Raw genomic sequence first — 17661 nt, 5'->3', positions numbered from 1 at the left:
AAAATAATTAAGGTTTTCTTGGTGAAGGTGAAGCTGATGGTTCCTATCAGGAGGGGAGTAATTTCTTATTTTGCGGTCTGAAAGTCTGAAAGTCTCAGAGTTCTGATGCAATGATATTATCAAAGAAGATGCATTTCAATCCAATTTTTCTGGCTTTCGATGAACTGGAGAAAGTTGCATATTACAAAATAGGGCTATTATATGCTGAAAGTTCTAACTCTCTTTTACAGGTCCAGATTGAGGAAAGTGTTGGACTGTATTTTTAAAACTGCAGCTTACTATTGTTTGTTATTTTGTCCCAGAAGATCCCGTTCTCTCTCTGTGGTATCTGGGTAACAAGTTGATGGGCCACAAAGGTCTCTACACTGATTTGGCCTGGTTGGGTACTTCAAAAAACATAGCAAATTCTTTATATCTAAACTGAGGGGAATTCCTTACCTTCTGCATTCCAGTGGAATTTGTCTCTTTCCAACTTGTTGCTTTCCATGGCACTGAAAACGGCATCCTTTAGCTGCTGTTCAGACACCTACAATAGGCCCCCAAACCAGGATGAAAACTTTAAAGTTTGACAAAAGTCTGTTTTTATTTCCATTTCTGCAATACTTCGTAATCACACTTTGAAGTCTCCCCTGGAACTATGGGTGGGTTTCACTATTAAATTCTGAAATTCAGCCTTTTTGCCCAAGGTTTAAGTAAAGATATCTAAAGGGGGTTACTCAATACTTCATGCCAAGACTTGTTAACAAGTCAACTGTTTGACTTTTCATTTGCCCTAATGCAAACTGACCGTCTGCAATTCTTCCAGGAAAATTTTATATACAACTTTGGATGCAAAAACAGCAGTATATTTCAAAAACCCAGTATTGGGGCTTGTTAAACATAGCTTCTTAAAACCACTGCATCTTTTCCCCAGAAAAGAGATGCAGCTGCTTTAAGGAGTTTCACAGAGTTGCTGTATGCATGTCTGACGCACTCCAGAGCATCTTTACCCTTTCAGCTTTGAAGTGCTACACAATATTAATTGTAAGTAGTAAGAATTAAGCTATCTGGTTGCTGTTAATGGACAAAACAATGAAAGAAATAGAATGGCCAAGAAGTTCTAAAGATGGCGATAGACACCTTTGCAAGCATATAGGCCTCATCAGGTGCCTGATGAAACTCAGATCTGACTTAGGTTCTCCACAATAAAAAGACTTTTCCAACAAGTCATCTTCGTATTTGAGTAAGGGGGCTTTTTTTGGTTTTGAGGGAAAGGTTATATTGACAGTTGTCCCAGTGCTTGGAGATCATTAAAGTATATACAGTAAATTTCATTCACTTTCCATCTTACCTGTGGATCAGGGTGCCTGCTAACGATAATTTGCACAATGCCAGGATTGCAGTGGCTTAGGACAGCGTGAACTTCACTAAGGGTCATTGTTTGAACGGATGCCTCGTTGATTTCCACTATTTCATCTCCACCTCTTCCAGAAGATTGCCATTAAAAACAGAAAAACAAGTGTTAACCCTAGCATGGTCAACATCGTATATTTTGGTAAACCTGAAACATTACCTGTGTCATTTCTATTGGCTACTTTATGATTTCAAAAGGGAAACCCAAAGAATCCTAGCTTCTCTACTTTCAAACGAGTAATCCTTATATAGGCAAATTAAGGCAACGAGTTTCAAGTTCTTTAGGTCACATTCTTTTTGATACGTGATTTGTTTGACAGGTCTCTTTTGTGAAATCCGGGTCCAACTTTGTTGATTGCTTTGGAAACAACTACAGGATGTCTTATTTATTTGAAAATCACCTCTCACATTTACTTTATCTGAGGCTAAAAATGAACTGCATCTGGTTTAGTTTTAGTTTTTTGTTTTTTTAATTTGATTTATATGCTGCCCTTCTCCGGAGACTCAGGGCGGCTTACAATGCGCTAAGCAATAGCCTTCATCCTTTTGTATATTTATACAAAGTCAGCTTATTGCCCCCACAACTGGGTCCTCAATTTACCTACCTTAGAAAGGATGGAAGGCTGAGTCAACCTTGAGCCTGGCAAGATTCGAACCTGCAGTAATTGCAGGCAGCTGGTCTTAATAACAGGGTGCTTTAGACCACTGTACTACCAAGGCTCCTTAGTTGGTTGGGTCACTGTGTTAATATAGCAATAGCACCGAGATTTATATGTTACTTTATAGTATTTTACAGCACTTTCTGGGCAGTTTACAATGTCAGCATATTGCCCCAGAGAATCTGGGTTCTTATATGACATACTAATCCACCTCCCACTGCATTTAAGTGTGTTATGTGCAGAAGTTCATTGGCAGTTGTCTCCAGGAGTGTAATCTACTTACTGGTTCGGAAGCGCACATGCCATACGTGTCACATGCGCACGCAGACCTTCTACACATGCGCAAAACCTTCTGCACATGCGCAGAAGGTAAAAAATACATTACTTCCTGGGTAAAACCAGGAAATAATGACACCCGGGTGGGTGGGCGGAGCTTTGCTCCGCCATCGCTACCGGATCGCTGAACGACCGGCCAAGATCGCTACCAGATTGGGCGATCCGGTCCAATCTGGGAGGATTTCACCCCTAGTTGTCTCTCTCTTTCAGGAGGCAGCAAATTTTAGAAAACAAATCATGGAATACAGTCTCTCTGCAGTTTATATTAGCTCTAATCTTGCCCTGTTTCACTGAAGTGCAAAACAAATGGAGGCTCAGCTGAACAGAAAGAGTTAGACCAAGACTGACTCATAGCATAGAGAAAGGATACACAGGCTCCTCTTCTTGGTTTCATCTTACTTAACTACTTCTCTAAACTTTCTCCGGATGCTCTGCTTTGCAAGAAATAGAGCCTTGACCCAGAATTTAGCAGCTATATTGTGCTTACAGTTTCTTTCTTTGTTGCAGCCTGGTCTTTCACTTCGCAGGGGAAATTAAATATTGAGACATTTCAAGTTTAATTATGGAAGAAAGGAAAGGAAAAAGTGGGAAAGGAAGGGAGAAAGAAAGGGAGAAAGAAAGAAAGAGAGAGAGAAAGAGAAGAGAAAGAAAGAAAGAAAGAAAGAAAGAAAGAAAGAAAGAAAGAAAGAAAGAAAGAAAGAAAGAAAGGAAAGAAAAGAAAAGAAAGAAAGAGGAAGATAGGAAGGAAGGAAGGAAGGAAGGAAGGAAGGAAGGAAGGAAGGATTGATTTTGCAATGTGTGTGGATGAATTGAGTTTGCCAATAACGGTTTTAAGGTATGGCCCTTTTTTCCAGGTGAAAAGTTGGATTGGCTTTTGAATAACCAATCAAACCTGGCCCTGTAACTTCTCACCTTTTGAAAAAGTAGGAAGTGAATGTCAGAACGCTCTGGAAATTATTCGGCCTCGACATACCTGAGCCTCCCATCCATGTGAGCCACAGAGCCAGGAGAAAGAGTGTGGATGAATATCCCAGAAATGTACCGGGAATAAGGGATGCTGCACAAGCCAATGCCTAAGCCCACGCCAGCCTCTGTGAAAAATACATTAGAAAGATATGGAAAGACATAAAGGAAGCGAGCTGTCCAAATGATTCGGAAATGTGCCATTCCCTGTGTCAGTATTGAGCATTAGATTTGCTTCTATCCTCAAACCATTCAGGATTTCTGCATCGATACCTGGTCGCTTGGCCCACATATTGTGCTAAGCTGTGGTTTTGTTTTATTGTGATTTCACATGCCAGAATAGTACACACATATTAAGACATTAAAACTGGTCGGCAAGCCAGAGTAGCTGAGTAGATGTGTTATGCTAGTCAAACAAGTTATTATTATTTTTATGAACCCAGTCATTATATAGAATGATTGCTCTCTTGCAACTCCTGCCAAACCAGAAGGGATTTTTTGGCACAGCATCACCCAAAAAAAAAGAAGGGGGGAAAAATTCAGAGTGACAATATATTTGAGCCAAGTCTATTCTGGAAACACTTGGGGTTTGGGATTTTTTTGGCGGCAGGGTAGGGATGGGGGAGTCGCTATATTTACTGCTCACCTTTATTTAAGGAAACTTCCATCATGATCCTGTCATTGGGGTTCAGGGGGTTCAGGGGAAACGTCGAGGTGCTTTCTGACCCAAAGGAGCTGTTCTCTTTGGTGATGCACATGCTGGTACTCAGAGAACGGCAAAGGTGAGACGATAAATAGCTGGTGGCAGAAGATGGAGTGCTGAAGCTTGTCCGAACGGTGAGTGTGAGGAGGCCCTTCTTGGCCTGCTAGAAAGAAGGAAGCATTGTGAGAAGGAGGAGGAGGAGAACATGGGGGGGGGAGGATTAGGTGAAAGAGAAGGGGAAGGAGAAGCAGGGGAAGGGGAAGGGAAAGGACAAGAGGAGGAGGAGGAGGAGGGAGAGAAATACATAAAGGGAAGGGGAAGGACAAGAGGAGAGAGGAGGAGGAGGAAGAGAAATACATGAAAGAGAAGGGAAAGGACAAGAGGAGAGAGGAGCAGGAGGAAGAGGAGGACTACATGAAAGAGAAGGGTGAGGAGAAGCAGGGGAAGGGAAAGGGAAAGGAAAAGGACAAGAGAAGGAGGAGGAGGAGCAGGAAGAGAAATACATGAAAGAGAAGAGGAAGGACAAGAGGAGAGAGGAGCAGGAGGAAGAGGAGGAAGAGGAGGATTACGTGAAAGAGAAGGGGAAGGAGAAGCAGTGGAAGGGAAGGGAAAGGACAAGAGGAGGAGTAGGAAGAGAAATACATGAGAGAGAAGGGGAAGGACAGGAGAGAGGAGGAGGAGGAAGAGGAAGAGGAGGATTATGTGAAAAAGAAGGGGAAGGAAAAGCAGTGGAAGGGGAAGGGGAAGGACAAGAGGAGGAGGAAGAGAACAGGGGGGAAGGAGAAGCAGTGGAAGGGGAAGGGGAAGGATAAGAGGAGGAGGAAGAAGAGGAAGAGGAGGATTATGTGAAAGAGAAGGGGAAGGAGAAGCAGGGAAGAGGAAGGACAAGAGAAGGAGAGAGGAAGAGGAGAAGAGGAATACATGAAAGAGAAGGGGAAGGAGAAGCAGAAGCAGGGGAAGGACAACAAAAAGAGGAGGAGGAGGAGGAAGAAGAAGAAGAAAAGGAGGAGGAGAATTCTTACAGGAAAACATTGCATAGAGCCATAACCTTAAATTTCTGCAAAGCTTCATGGTGTGTGAGTCCATGCATTGATTCTCCATTCAATTCTAGGATTTCATCTCCTGTTACATCGAAATAAACAATCTCATTAGCTAATTTTTGGCCCCCAGCATTTCATCAACTTTTCACCAGTCGCGGTTCACCCACCATCCCCCCCACACGAATTTCCCCCATTGGATAGCTGTACGTAAGGTCAAACCCATTAAAGCCACTATTTCCCTCCCCCCACCCGCCAAGATAGATATTTCAGATGTTTACAGGACCTGGAGACGATTCCCTTCTGTAAGCCAAACTGTCTAGTTTCAACTCATTCAAATACAGGGACGACGTTATCCTACCTTCCTGTAACCTTCCATCCGCAGCAGCTGCTCCTCCAGGAAAGATTGTCTTCACATAGATGCCAATGGGGCCATAAATGCTGTCCTGACCACCCACAATGCTGAAACCCAGTCCCTAATGAGGGTGAACAGAGGGAGCATTTTTACTTGATTAATCACCTGCTCCTTTGACTAACTGCTTAAACAAGCAATCAAAACACTTTTTTTGTTGTTGTTGTTTGTGAAAAGGTCTTGGAGGAAAAAAATGTTTTTATTGGCCCTCAACTCTGAAAGGCACTGGGAATTACTTCTTAAAACAGCTATAGATGGACCCATGTTCCTGTTGGTTCATGATGGTTTCCCATGCATTCAAGTTAGAGATCATTCAAATTCCTCATGTTTCAGTAATACTTAAAATCTATGTTTGGGGGGGGAGGGGAGAGAATTTCTTGCTTCCAGTTTATAATTAGGATGGACTTTTATTTTGGAATGGAGGAAAGGTCTGATTTATCACAGAATTAATAGAATTAATAGAATAGAATAGAATAGAATAGAATAGAATAGAATAGAATAGAATAGAATAGAATAGAATAGAATAGAATATAGAATGTAGAGTAGTGTAGAGTAGAGTAGAGTAGAGTAGAGTAGAGTAGAGTAGAGTAGAGTAGAATAGAATAGAATAGAATAGAATAGAATAGAATAGAATAGAATAGAATAGAATAGAATGTAGAGTAGTGTAGAGTAGAGTAGAGTAGAGTAGAGTAGAGTAGAGTAGAGTAGAGTAGAGTAGAGTAGAATAGAATAGAATAGAATAGAATAGAATAGAATAGAATAGAATAGAATAGAATAGAATAGAATTCTTTATTGGCCAAGTGTGATTGGACACACAAGGAATTTGTCTTGGTGCATATGCTCTCAGAGTACATAAAAGAAAAGATACATTCGTCAAGAATCATAAGTAGCCAATTGCAGAAGCATGTACAAAGTAGAGGTCCATTTTTGGATGGTTACTTTTTATGCCTTTTTGGGAACAATAAGGATAACAGTATAATACTGCTGTTATTGCACTGAGACCCTGATCTGTTAGGATGGAAGAGCAGTCTTGAAATTTTAAACAGAAATGAAATCTTCCAGGACATGATGCAATTCTCCATTCAGACTGGGGTTTCTCAACCTTGACAAGTTGAAGACGTGTGGACTTTGATTCCCAGAATTCCTCTGTTACATGGCTAGGGAATTCTGGGAGTTGAAGTCTACAGGTCGTCAAATAGCCCAGACTGAGAAATATTGCCATAGACCATGGCTGTCAAACTCGCCGCCCGTGGGCCAGATACGTCATGTGTGACCACGCCCATGCCCCATTTAGCGAAGGGGAGAAAAGTCACGATACATCATGTGATGATGCCTTGACGACATGAGTTTGACACCCCTGCTGTAGACCGATCTTTCCCTGAAAGGAAGAATGGAGTTTTAAAATTTTGACTTCAGACAACCTTTTTTTTTGCCCCAGCGTTCATCAACAAAGATGATTAAGGGACTGGAGGCTAAAATATATGGAGAATGGTTGCAGAAACTGGGTATGTCTATAGTCTGATGAAAAGAAGGATTAGGGGAGACATGATAGCAGTCTTCCAATATCTCAGGGGCTGTCACAAAGAAGAGGGAATCAAGCTATTCTCCAAAGCACCTGAGGGCAGGACAAGAAGCAATGTGTGGAAACTAATCAAGGAGAGAAGCAACCTAGAACTAAGGAGAAATTTCCTGACAGTGAGAACAATTAATCAGTGGGACAACTTGCCTCCAGAAGTTGTGAATGCTCCAACACTGGAAGTTTTAAAGAAGAGATTGGATAACCATTTGTCTGGTGTAGGGTTTCCTGCCTAAGCAGGGGGTTGGACTAGAAGGCCTCCAAGATCCCTTCCAACTCAACTCAACTCAACTCAACTCAACTCAACAACTCAACTCAACTCAACAACTCAACTCTTCTCTTCTCTTCTCTTCTCTTCTCTTCTCTTCTCTTCTCTTCTCTTCTCTTCTCTTCTCTTCCCTTCCCTTCCCTTCCATTCCATTCCATTCCATTCCATTCCATTCTATTCTAAATATGCATTATCCAAGGAAAGACATATAACAAAGCAAACCGCTCACCTTCCCTTGACCTTTCATTAAAACAATGTTGGAGATCATAGAGGCCTGTAAACCCGAAGATGTGGACATGAGGTGGGCAGAACTTAGTGAGCGAGATGACCTGGAAAGAGGCTACAGTTGAAACAAACAGCAAGGAAAAGTTAATATCATACTGGAGAATTTTTTTTAAATATATATATATATATTTTCATTTCACTTATCACAATTTTGGCCTACAATGGGAGTGATGCATTAGATCAGGGGTCCTCAAAGTACAGCCCGCCGAAGCCATTAATCAGGCCCATGCAGGACCACAAGGCTGCCCCGACCACATTCACCCCACCTACCCGCCGGCCCCCAACTGCCTTCTGGAGGACGAGGCAAAAAACGGGATGCACGGAGGCCCCAGGAGGCCAAAAACGGGCCCATTTTTGGCCTTCCAGCCCAGAGAGAGAGGGGAGGGAAGGACACACACACACACACACACACACACACACACACACACACACACACACAGAAGTCCCTCACCTCCCCCCCCCAGGCAGCCACATCCCTTCCCTAACTTGCTTTCCCCCTCCAGGAGCATAACAAATTAAAGTTTAAATTGTGTGTATTGTTTAATGGACTGCTAAATTGGCCACACCCACCCATCACATGACCACCTAGTCACACCCACCCGATCACATGACCACCTAGCTACGCCCACCCAGCAGGTCCAGCCCCCCCAACCGTCTGAGGGACCGTGAATTGGCCCCCTGTTTAAAAAGTTTGAGGACCCCTGCATTAGATGCCGGTAATATATCCTTCATTATTCTTCATCATCAGGCTCCGAATGGCTATATTGCATCAACAACATCTCCTTTGTTAGTGTCCTGCAGAGAATTGATATTTTGCCCTTTCCCCCTATTTTTATCATTCAACAGATGACGAGAGGGTTTGCTTTTAGAAATCTTTTTCAGAGAAGGAGAATTTCCTTGGAGTGAAACGCACATGGCTGGAGGGTTCTGTTCCTGCGTTTATTTAATTAGGAAGTCACCCAAGGATGTGTATTAATGGCCAAGGAAATTCCTAATTATATCAATGCAAAAAACACCGCACATAACAAATTATCTTCAGTTGAACAAAACTCGCTCTTCACCAGTCTCCAAGGCAGTTAGAGGGGTGTCCTGCCCTTGAGAAACTGCTTGGAAAAAAACTCTCCTTTCCTTGCATAAATTCAGGAAAAAAACTTACCCACCCAATTTTGGGGTGGAGAATTCCTAAAGGCCACCTGGGCTCAGACCTTATTTCAATCCTAACTTGCTCATCCAGCAACTAAACAGTTCTAACCGACTCTACAAACAGAACACTGTGTGCATTTTCACTGATGGATTTACAGTCCTTCAGGGACACGGATGGTAAAGAAAGGTGGAACAAACATCATTCGGAGATGCAGGTGATGTTCTCCTCTCCTTGGTCCATGGAAGTGACCTCATCCTTCTGAGGTCCAGGAACTTCTGGAAAATAGGCTGCTTTGTTGCAGGGAAGCATTAGATGCTCGTTTTGGAGGCGTAACAAGGAAGGAAATGTTTGGCCTGAAAGCTGCATTCCATCTCTATTGTCGTTTCTTGACTGTTCCACACACATTATATGGAGCACTATAGTCTGGTGGGTTTCCTTTTTCCTCTTACCTTGACAGCTGCTTTTCCTGCTGCATTCTCCAGCTGTTGAGAGAATGACTTTCTGTTGCTATAAAGGGACTGTCTGTACCGAGAGGTTGACTTCTTGACCGTAGAACTATCAACATCTCCTATCCAGTACGGACTAGCACCTTAAAGGGGTGGGGGGAGAGAGAGAGGGGGAAAAAAAGCAGATTGAATTGAATTGAATTGGATACTTTGTTTGGCCAAGTGAGTTTAGACATGCAAGGAATTTGTCCCCGGTGGAGAAGCTCTCAGTAGACATGCAAGCAGCAGAATCATCATCTTCATGTTCTTCTCCTTCATCATCATCATCATCATCATCCCAATAAGAGGAAGTAGTAAAGAAGATAATAAGAAGGATAAATAATAATATTACTGCAGTCATACTTCATGGATAAATACATATCATGACGGACTTGAACATTGGGGGCTATCTAATAAAATGAAATTCAATGGTGAAAAAAAGTAAGGTTCTACATTTAGGCAAGAAAAACAAAATGCACAGGTACCGTATATGTGGGACCTTGCTCAATAGTAGTAACTGTGAGAGGGATCTTGGAGTCCTAGTGGACAACCATTTAAATAGGAGCCAGCAGTGTGCAGCAGCTGCCAAAAAAGCCAACACAGTTCTAGGCTGCATAAACAGAGGGATAGAATCAAGATCACGTGAAGTGTTAATACCACTTTATAATGCCTTAGTAAGGCCACACTTGCAAATACTGCATTCAGTTTTGGTTGTCACAATGTAAAAAAGATGTGGAGACTCTAGAAAGAGTGCAGAGAAGAGCAACAAAGAGGATTAGGGAACTGGAGGCTAAAACATATGAAGAACGGTTGCAGGAACTGGGTATGTCTAGTTTAATGAAAATAAGGATTAGGGGTGACATGATAGCAGTCTTCCAATATCTCAGGGGCTGCCCCAAAGAAGAGGGAGTCAAGCTATTCTCCAAAGCACCTGAGGGCAGGACAAGAAGCAACGGGTGGAAACTCATCAAGGAGAGAAGCAACCTAGAACTAAGGAGAAATTTCCTGACAGTTAAAACAATTAATCCATGGAACAACTTGCCTCCAGAAGTTGTGAATGCTCCAACACTGGACGTTTTTAAGAAGAGATTAGGCAACCATTTGTCTGAAGTGGTATAGGGTTTCCTGCCTGGGCAGGGGGTTGGACTAGAAGACCTCCAAGGTCCCTTCCAACTATGTTATTCTATTCTATTCTATTCTATTCTATTCTATTCTATTCTATATAGACATTAGGCTATATTGTGAGAATTAGGTGTTCAGCAGAGTGGGTGGCATGAGGGGGGAAAAACTGTCCCTGTGTCTAAATGTCTATGGAGATTCTCAGTCTCATCTGGAGCTGAAGAAGCTTCTTGGATGAGAAGCGAAACGTCTTCAAAGAAAAAACCAGAAAGGCCAGTTGCCTCTTGAAAAAAAAAAAAAAAGCACCTTTGGGACGTCCCTGTGTCTCGTTGTTTTGGCCTGCAATGCCCTGTAGCGCCATCTCGAGGAGAAGAGTTGAAAGAGTTTATGTCCAGGATGTGAGGAATCTGCAGATATTTTCTCAGCCCCCCACCACCACCTCCCTTCTGGCCCAGATGATATACAGGCAGGGTGGTTGCAATTGTTCTTTCTGCAGTCCAAAACGATCAGTTGGAGTCTGTGCCTGTCCTGTTTGGTTGCTGTACCAAACCAGATCATTGTAGAAGTACAAATGATAACATTCAACAATTCTTCTGTAAAACTGTATCAGCTGCTCCTGGGATAGTTTGAACTTCCTGAGCGGACACAGGAAGACGTTCTTTGTTGTGTCTTTTTAATGATGGTTCTGATGTTGGATTAAAGGTAAAAGGTAAAGGTTCCCCTCGCACATATGTGCTAGTCGTTCCCGACTCTAGGGGGTGGTGCTCATCTCCGTTTCAAAGCCGAAGAGCCAGCGCTGTCCGAAGACGTCACTGTGGTCATGTGGCCGGCATGACTCAACGCCAAAGGCGCACAGAACGCTGTTACCTTCCCACCAAAGGTGGTCCCTATTTTTCTACTTGCATTTTTTACGTGCTTTCGAACTACTAGGTTGGAAGAAGCTGGACAAGTAACGGGAGCTCACCCCGTTACGCGGCACCAGGAATTCAAACCGCTGAACTGCCGACCTTTCGATTGACAAGCTCAGCGTCTTAGCCACTGAACCACCTGATGTTGGATTATAGGACCCAAAAACATGAAGGACTCTAGTGCTGATCCTGTGCCGAATATAGTAAGAGGTAGAATAGAAGGGCTTCTATCCTAAAATCTCGTCTCTGCAGTTTTAAGCATGGTAGGGATAAATAACTCGGTTGCATTTACTTCTGCTTCGTTTCTTGCTTGCCAATTAGGGGGGAGGGAAGGAGAACATGGGGGGGGACTCAGGGATGTGGTGCCTTAGCCGGCTAGCCATAACATCTACCAGCCGGAGTGAGAACCAAGGTCATGTCAATAGACACCTGTTGAAGTTGAGCGGGATACTGTAAAATCCCCATTTCCTCCCAATCAGCTGGGGCTCAGGAGGCAGAGAATAGATGGGGGCGGGGCCAGCCAGAGGTGGTATTTACCGGTTCTCCGAACTACTCAAAATTTCCACTACTGGTTCTCCAGAACTGGTCAGAACCTGCTGAATACCACCTCTGGACACAAGAGCTCATCCACCTCTGATTTCTGGTATAGGCACTGGGGGCGTGGCTTGGTGGGCGTGGTGTGGCTTGGTGGGCATGGCTTGGTGGGCATGGCAGGGGAAGGATACTGTAAAATCTCCATTCCCACCCCACTCCAGGGGAAGGATGCTGCAAAATCTCTATTTCCTCCAAATCAGCTGGGACTTGGGAGGCAGAGAATAGTTGGGGGCGGGGCCAGTCAGAGGTGGTATTTACCAGTTCTCCAAACTACTCAAAATTTCCGCTACCGGTTCTCCAGAACTGGTCAGAACCTGTTGAAACCCACCTCTGGTCTTGAACTTGAACAAAGCATCAAGAGTCCTGACTTCCCTGAGTTCATTACTCGGAATGATGACAGTGCGTGCATCTGGACATAGCCTAAACTGCAGAAACTTACTGGCTGAATTGCTGCGAGTCCGCTGGCATTTGGCTTTGGTCTGCAGAACGGATCCATTCGGCAGGTCGTGTTTAGGAGGCTGCTCCGTGTGAGGACAACTGGATGATTCCTGGGAGAATTTGGGGAGAAAACGCACAAGTTCTTAAGTCTCTGCAACGATTTCAAAAGCAGGCTGTGCGTTTCCGTCAAAATTCAACCCCTACGTATACAACTGGAGCCCACTCTGGCGTTAGTCTAAAACATGAACCACCCCTTTTAAACTAAATCAAGGTTTTTTTTTTCAAACTTGGCAACTTGAAGAGGTGGGGACTTCAACACCCAGAATTCCCCAGCCAACCAGCACTGGGGAAAAACACTGAGCTAACTGGTAGCGGGAGAAAAGATGGAACCCCTCCCCACTTCTTAGTCATATCCAGGTAAGGAGCTCTTAATGGGCAGACTCTAATATTAAGCTTTTGTGTGTTAAAAATGGAGGAACCAGTTCCGTTTGGACCAATGAGGTTCAGAGCCCTCTGCAGGCACAAACTGCATGGGTTTCTGCAGTTCGGAGAACCCCCAAATCCCACTCTTGGCTGGTCCCGCCCTGCCCACCCCACCCTTCCCCTCCCAGGAGTCCCCATGTGGCCCGTTTTGGATGCAGGTAAGTGCAGGGCATGCTCGGAGGCTTGGGGAGGGCGAAAAATAGGCCTACTGGAAGTTCGGGAATGCCAGAAACGGGCCCATTTCCAGCCTCCAGAGAGCCTCCGGAGCCTGGGGAGGCCGTTTTTTGCCCTCCCAGAGGCTCAAGGAAAGCCTCTGGAGCCCAGGGAGGGCAAAAATGCACCCCACATAGTGCAGGAGGCCGACTAGGCCACGCCCAACATGGCCACGCCCACCAAGCAACTGGGCAGAGAACCCCTTGCTAAAAGTTTTGAAGCCGACCCCTGGCCTTACACAAATGGAAATTTGTCCCTTGGCTAACTGGAAGGCTATGAACAAGACGGCGCAGGCATACAGCAAAAATCTATTCTAGGCCCCTCATTGACATGTCCCTGCCCTGTAGGAAATTTCAGATTTAAAATCAGTAACAGGCAACACCGATAAGGAAGAGAACCAACCGGCAACTAATGAAATACTGAGGGGGTCCTTGCTGCTTTCTGAGTTGCTTGTTTTCTTGCCGACGTTTTATTACCCAAACTAGGTAACATCATCAGGGCTGGTCAGGGCTAGTTAAATACTGTACAATGGGAATAGGCACAACTGTGTGTGCTTTAAGCGGTGGCCATTGCTTTGCTCATGCAACCTTGGAAGGGATGAGTAAATGAACGGCTATCAATAGTAGCCAGAGGTCGCTGCAGTCCAGTCATTCACCAGTCATTTGCAGGAATATCAGAGAGAAGAACAAATGTTACTCGTGGGTGTGAGGTACATTTAGGATTAATAATAATAACTTTATTTTCATTATACGTGTATACATAGTATACCCATACAATGAAATTAACTTAACACCCAAAGACTAGGTCCAACACACATAACAATCCCCAAACACCCACCCACCCACCACAAATTCCTTACCCCTAAACCACCCAAACATCCACACAACAGACCAAGTAATACTGTCCAACAGCTCACTGATGGTGGCCCTTTAGTTCATTGTTGAGTGCAATTATAGCTCTGGAATAAAAACGATTCAGAAAACGTGTGGTCCGAGTTTTAATTGTTCTGTATCTTCTGCCAGAAGGCAACAGTCCAAAAAGATTGTAAGCAGGATGGGAAGAGTCTCTGAGAATGTTATGCAACTTCCTCAAACAGCAAGATTCGAAGATGTCGTCCAGGGCTGATAGCTGGAGCCCGATGATATTCTGGGCAGTTTTAATGGTTCTCTGTAGAGCTTTTTTGTCCGCTACAGAGCTGCTCCCATGCCATGCAAGAATGCCGTATGTCAGGACACTCTCAATGGAGCTGCGATAGTAGGACAGAAGTAGATGCTGAGATAGATTTATCTTCCTGAGCATTCTCAGGAAGTACAGCCTCTTCTGTGCCTTCTTCACAAGCATGTTAGCTTTCATAGTCCATGAGAGGTCCTCCGAGATATAAATGCCCAGAAATTTAAAACTACCCATCCTGTCCACCTCCTCACCATTTATGTACAATGGTAGATGTACATCTCTCTTCCTCCTGAAGTCAATTATAAATTCTTTAGGTTTTTTTGGGTCTTAAGTGTAAAATTACTTTCTTTACACCACAATGTCAGCCCTTGTACTTCCTTTCTGTAAGCAGATTAGTTCTTCCAAAATCTGGAGCTGTTCCCTTGTCATAGAGCATTCTTCTTAAATGCTGAGTTCCTTGCTCCTACAGCAGATGGCGTCTTCATTAAATCAGCTGAACCTTGCCGTTAATCTTCCCCGATGACTGAAGGAATATTTTTATTCTTTTCTCTTCTGGAGCTGCTCCTCTATTGCAGGGCAGGTAGAAGTTAAACTGGTGAAGCTTCCTTCCCAGAGGTTGATGCAGAGGTAGGATTCATTTACCTTCCCTACCGGTTCGGAAATGTGAGCGCACACAGTCACCACTACCGGTTCAACAGAACCGGCTAAATCCCACCTCTGGGTTGATGTAGCAGGGAGGAAAGTTGTCCCTCTTGGAATCCTATGAGCTGTTTGACAGCTAAAAGCACAGGTATGTGCCAGAGGGGAAAATGGAAAAGCTTTCATTTTTTCAACCTGAATATAGATACAATCCCTACAGCTTTGTGTTCAATAAAAATCAGCGCTCTTGGCAGCTGCTAAAGAAATCAGGGGGGCTCCTAAATATCTTAAGAGGGTTAGGGGGGCTCCTAAATATCAGAACTCTTTGGTCTTGCCGTTCTCTGACTTGTTTTATTTCTTCTAGAGCAGTGCCACACCCCCCCCCCCAACCTTTTGGGCCGCAGGGACCGGTTCCACGGAGATAAGTTTTTCCACGGACTGGAGGGGCCGTTGTTTCAACTTGCTGTCTGCATCCCACGGACGGGGCTTCACTTGTTTGTGTGGCCCGGTTTCTGCCATGCGGCAGACTGGTGCCATTCCATGGACTGGGGGTTGGGGACAATTGTTCTAGAGAGAAGAAAGAACCCCTGGACCTATCCTGCCCTTTTGGACAGCGGAAACAATGGGCAAAATGAAAAGAGACCTCATTTCAGAAGCCTACCGCCAGCCCTAAGTGGAACAGAGAAGTAGCGCTAGCACTAATGATGTTACCTAGTTTGGGTAGTGAAACTCCTGCAAGAAAAGCACCAAGCTCAGAGACCACCAAGGACTCCTCCTCCTCTTCCTCCCCTCTGCAAATCTCACTCCTTACTAGCACTGATGATGTTACCTAATTTGGTTAGTGAAACTCCTGCAAGAAAAGCACCAAGCTCAGAGACCATCAAGGACTCCTCCAACTCCTCCTCCTCCTCCTCCTACCTGCAAATCTCACTTCTTATTATTCTCCTTTATTGGAACAGAGACGTCTCAATTACTCCACTTACCTTATTAGCGATCACTAAATTAACCAAGCCTCTGGCAGACTGGATGAGCGATTCAGCCTCTTTGCTGGAGAGCTCTTTAAGGGGTTGCCCGTTGACTGTTAAAAGCTCATCACCAGGGCTTAGACGACCATCCCTTGAAAAGAAAAGGAAAAAAGAAAAAAGAAAAGACAACAATAGGCCTGCAGGATTGTGAACGAGGGTCATCAGCTCCCTGCAGCTGCTTCAAAGGGGGTCCCTGCTTTTTGAGCTGCTGTTGCTTCTGTTCAGGTCATATTTACATTTTTTTTTAATTTGATTTATATGCCGCCCTTCTCCGGAGACTCAGGGTGGCTTACAATGTGCTCAGCAATAGCCTTCATCCTTTTGTATATTTATACAAAGTCAGCTTATTGCCCCCACAACTGGGTCTTGCAAACCACAAGACCGTGGCCAAATTATTTTCAAGCAAACATTGCTCTCAGATCACAGCCAAGGAATATTTAGGGGGGATAATAAACCAGCTTCTGTTTTTTTTTTCTCAAATAATTTTATTAAGAATTACAAATTGAAAGAATAAAAACTAATATCAACTACAAAAGAAAAAAGTGTAGGGAGGGAGGAAGGGAGGGAGGGAGGGAGGGAGGGAAGGGAGGGAGGGAGGGAAGGAAGGAAGGGAGGGAGGAAGGAAGGAAGGAAGGAAGGAAGGAAGGAAGGAAGGAAGGAAGGAAGGAAACTTCCTCTTTCATCCCATCAAATAAAAACATTTTATAGCATTACTCTCTTCATCCCATAACTCATCTCTTAATTAAAAATCCAAAAGTTTCATCATTTGTTCTTTATCAGCAAAAATTCAGTAAGAGAGACCAGATATAACTAATTTTTGATTGTAACCCTGGTCAAATAAGCCAGCCTTGCATTCCTGCCCTGAACTTTCGACAGTCTTACTTTTTGACCCTTCTAAATCTAGTCCCAGAGCTTGTTTCCTGTTAATCTTGTTTTTGACCCCCCAAATTTTTCAGAACTTTGACAGACCTCTTTGGTACATCCAGTAAATAGAATTTGTTTGTTTTAATTACTTCTCATAAAATTACTTCTCATAAAATCATTTAATGGACCTCTTATGTAGGTCCAGGCAAAACAACAACAACAACAAAAAAAAAAAACCCCTCTAATAATTCTGATTTTTTTGTAACTAGCCTGAAGTCATAGGAAGGAACATGTGATAGTGAAGCATTTCACATATTTATTTATCCTTTCCTATATATACCCTTGCTGAGAATGTTTACAAATATTCTGATTTCTCTGTTGGTGTAGTGGAGCTCTAGGAGAGGACAGTGCTTCCATGGTAAAAGCAAATTGCAATACCAATTTCCTTTCTTGGGTAACAGCATGAGCAGGGGAGGAAGACTATCTACGATACAGACTGTTGTGACCCGCCAGTGGCATGCATAGCTTGTGGCTGATCTCGACGATGAGGAGGCTGGTGTGGTGCCGCACCAGCAGCCTGTGCAGCCGGCGCTCACGTCGGACAGTGAGGAGGCTGAAGAGGATGTGGTGCCAGAGGCAGAGACTCAGCCAGGGCCTTCAGAACCTCCAGAGGCTCCTTCAAGTGCAGAGAGTGAAGTGGAGGAGCCTCTCCTCAATGCTCGAGCACGCAGGGCTGCCAAAAGGCAGGAGTGGCTACTCAGGAGGAGGAGGTCTCCTCGAGAGTAAGGCTTGGGGCTAATTGGCCACTCCCTTAGCCTATTTAAGTCACACGCAGTTAGCCATTGTTGCTGGAAACAATGTTTCCATTTAATTATTCCGTTTAATTATTATGCAGAGCATTTTGGAGAGTGAGTTTCTCATCACATTTTGGTTTCTGGGCTGGTT

At 44.1% G+C, this 17661-nt stretch overlaps 1 protein-coding gene across 2 annotated transcripts in view; it reads right to left on the bottom strand.

Annotated features, from left to right (window-relative positions):
- IL16 (interleukin 16) overlaps positions 1–17661 on the bottom strand; it is a 44572-nt gene that overhangs the window by 23046 nt on the left and 3865 nt on the right. The window contains exons 3-12 of one of the 2 annotated variants that reach the window (XM_070953408.1): positions 15811–15943; positions 12321–12429; positions 9225–9364; positions 7576–7686; positions 5452–5566; positions 5102–5175; positions 3997–4216; positions 3361–3478; positions 1331–1463; positions 439–526 (exon numbers count right to left, since the gene is read on the bottom strand). In XM_070953408.1, the coding sequence (XP_070809509.1) occupies positions 439–526; positions 1331–1463; positions 3361–3478; positions 3997–4216; positions 5102–5175; positions 5452–5566; positions 7576–7686; positions 9225–9364; positions 12321–12429; positions 15811–15943 (1241 nt within the window). The remainder of the gene's footprint in view (positions 1–438; positions 527–1330; positions 1464–3360; positions 3479–3996; positions 4217–5101; positions 5176–5451; positions 5567–7575; positions 7687–9224; positions 9365–12320; positions 12430–15810; positions 15944–17661) is intronic. The other variant, XM_070953409.1, reaches the window with a different exon arrangement.

The sequence above is a fragment of the Pituophis catenifer genome, unplaced genomic scaffold, assembly GCF_029215685.1.
Source record: "Pituophis catenifer annectens isolate HBS135680 unplaced genomic scaffold, rPitCat1.0.hap2 SCAF_14, whole genome shotgun sequence".
Taxonomy (NCBI): Eukaryota; Metazoa; Chordata; class Lepidosauria; order Squamata; family Colubridae; genus Pituophis; species Pituophis catenifer.
This window is presented reverse-complemented; position numbering and strand designations above follow the sequence as displayed.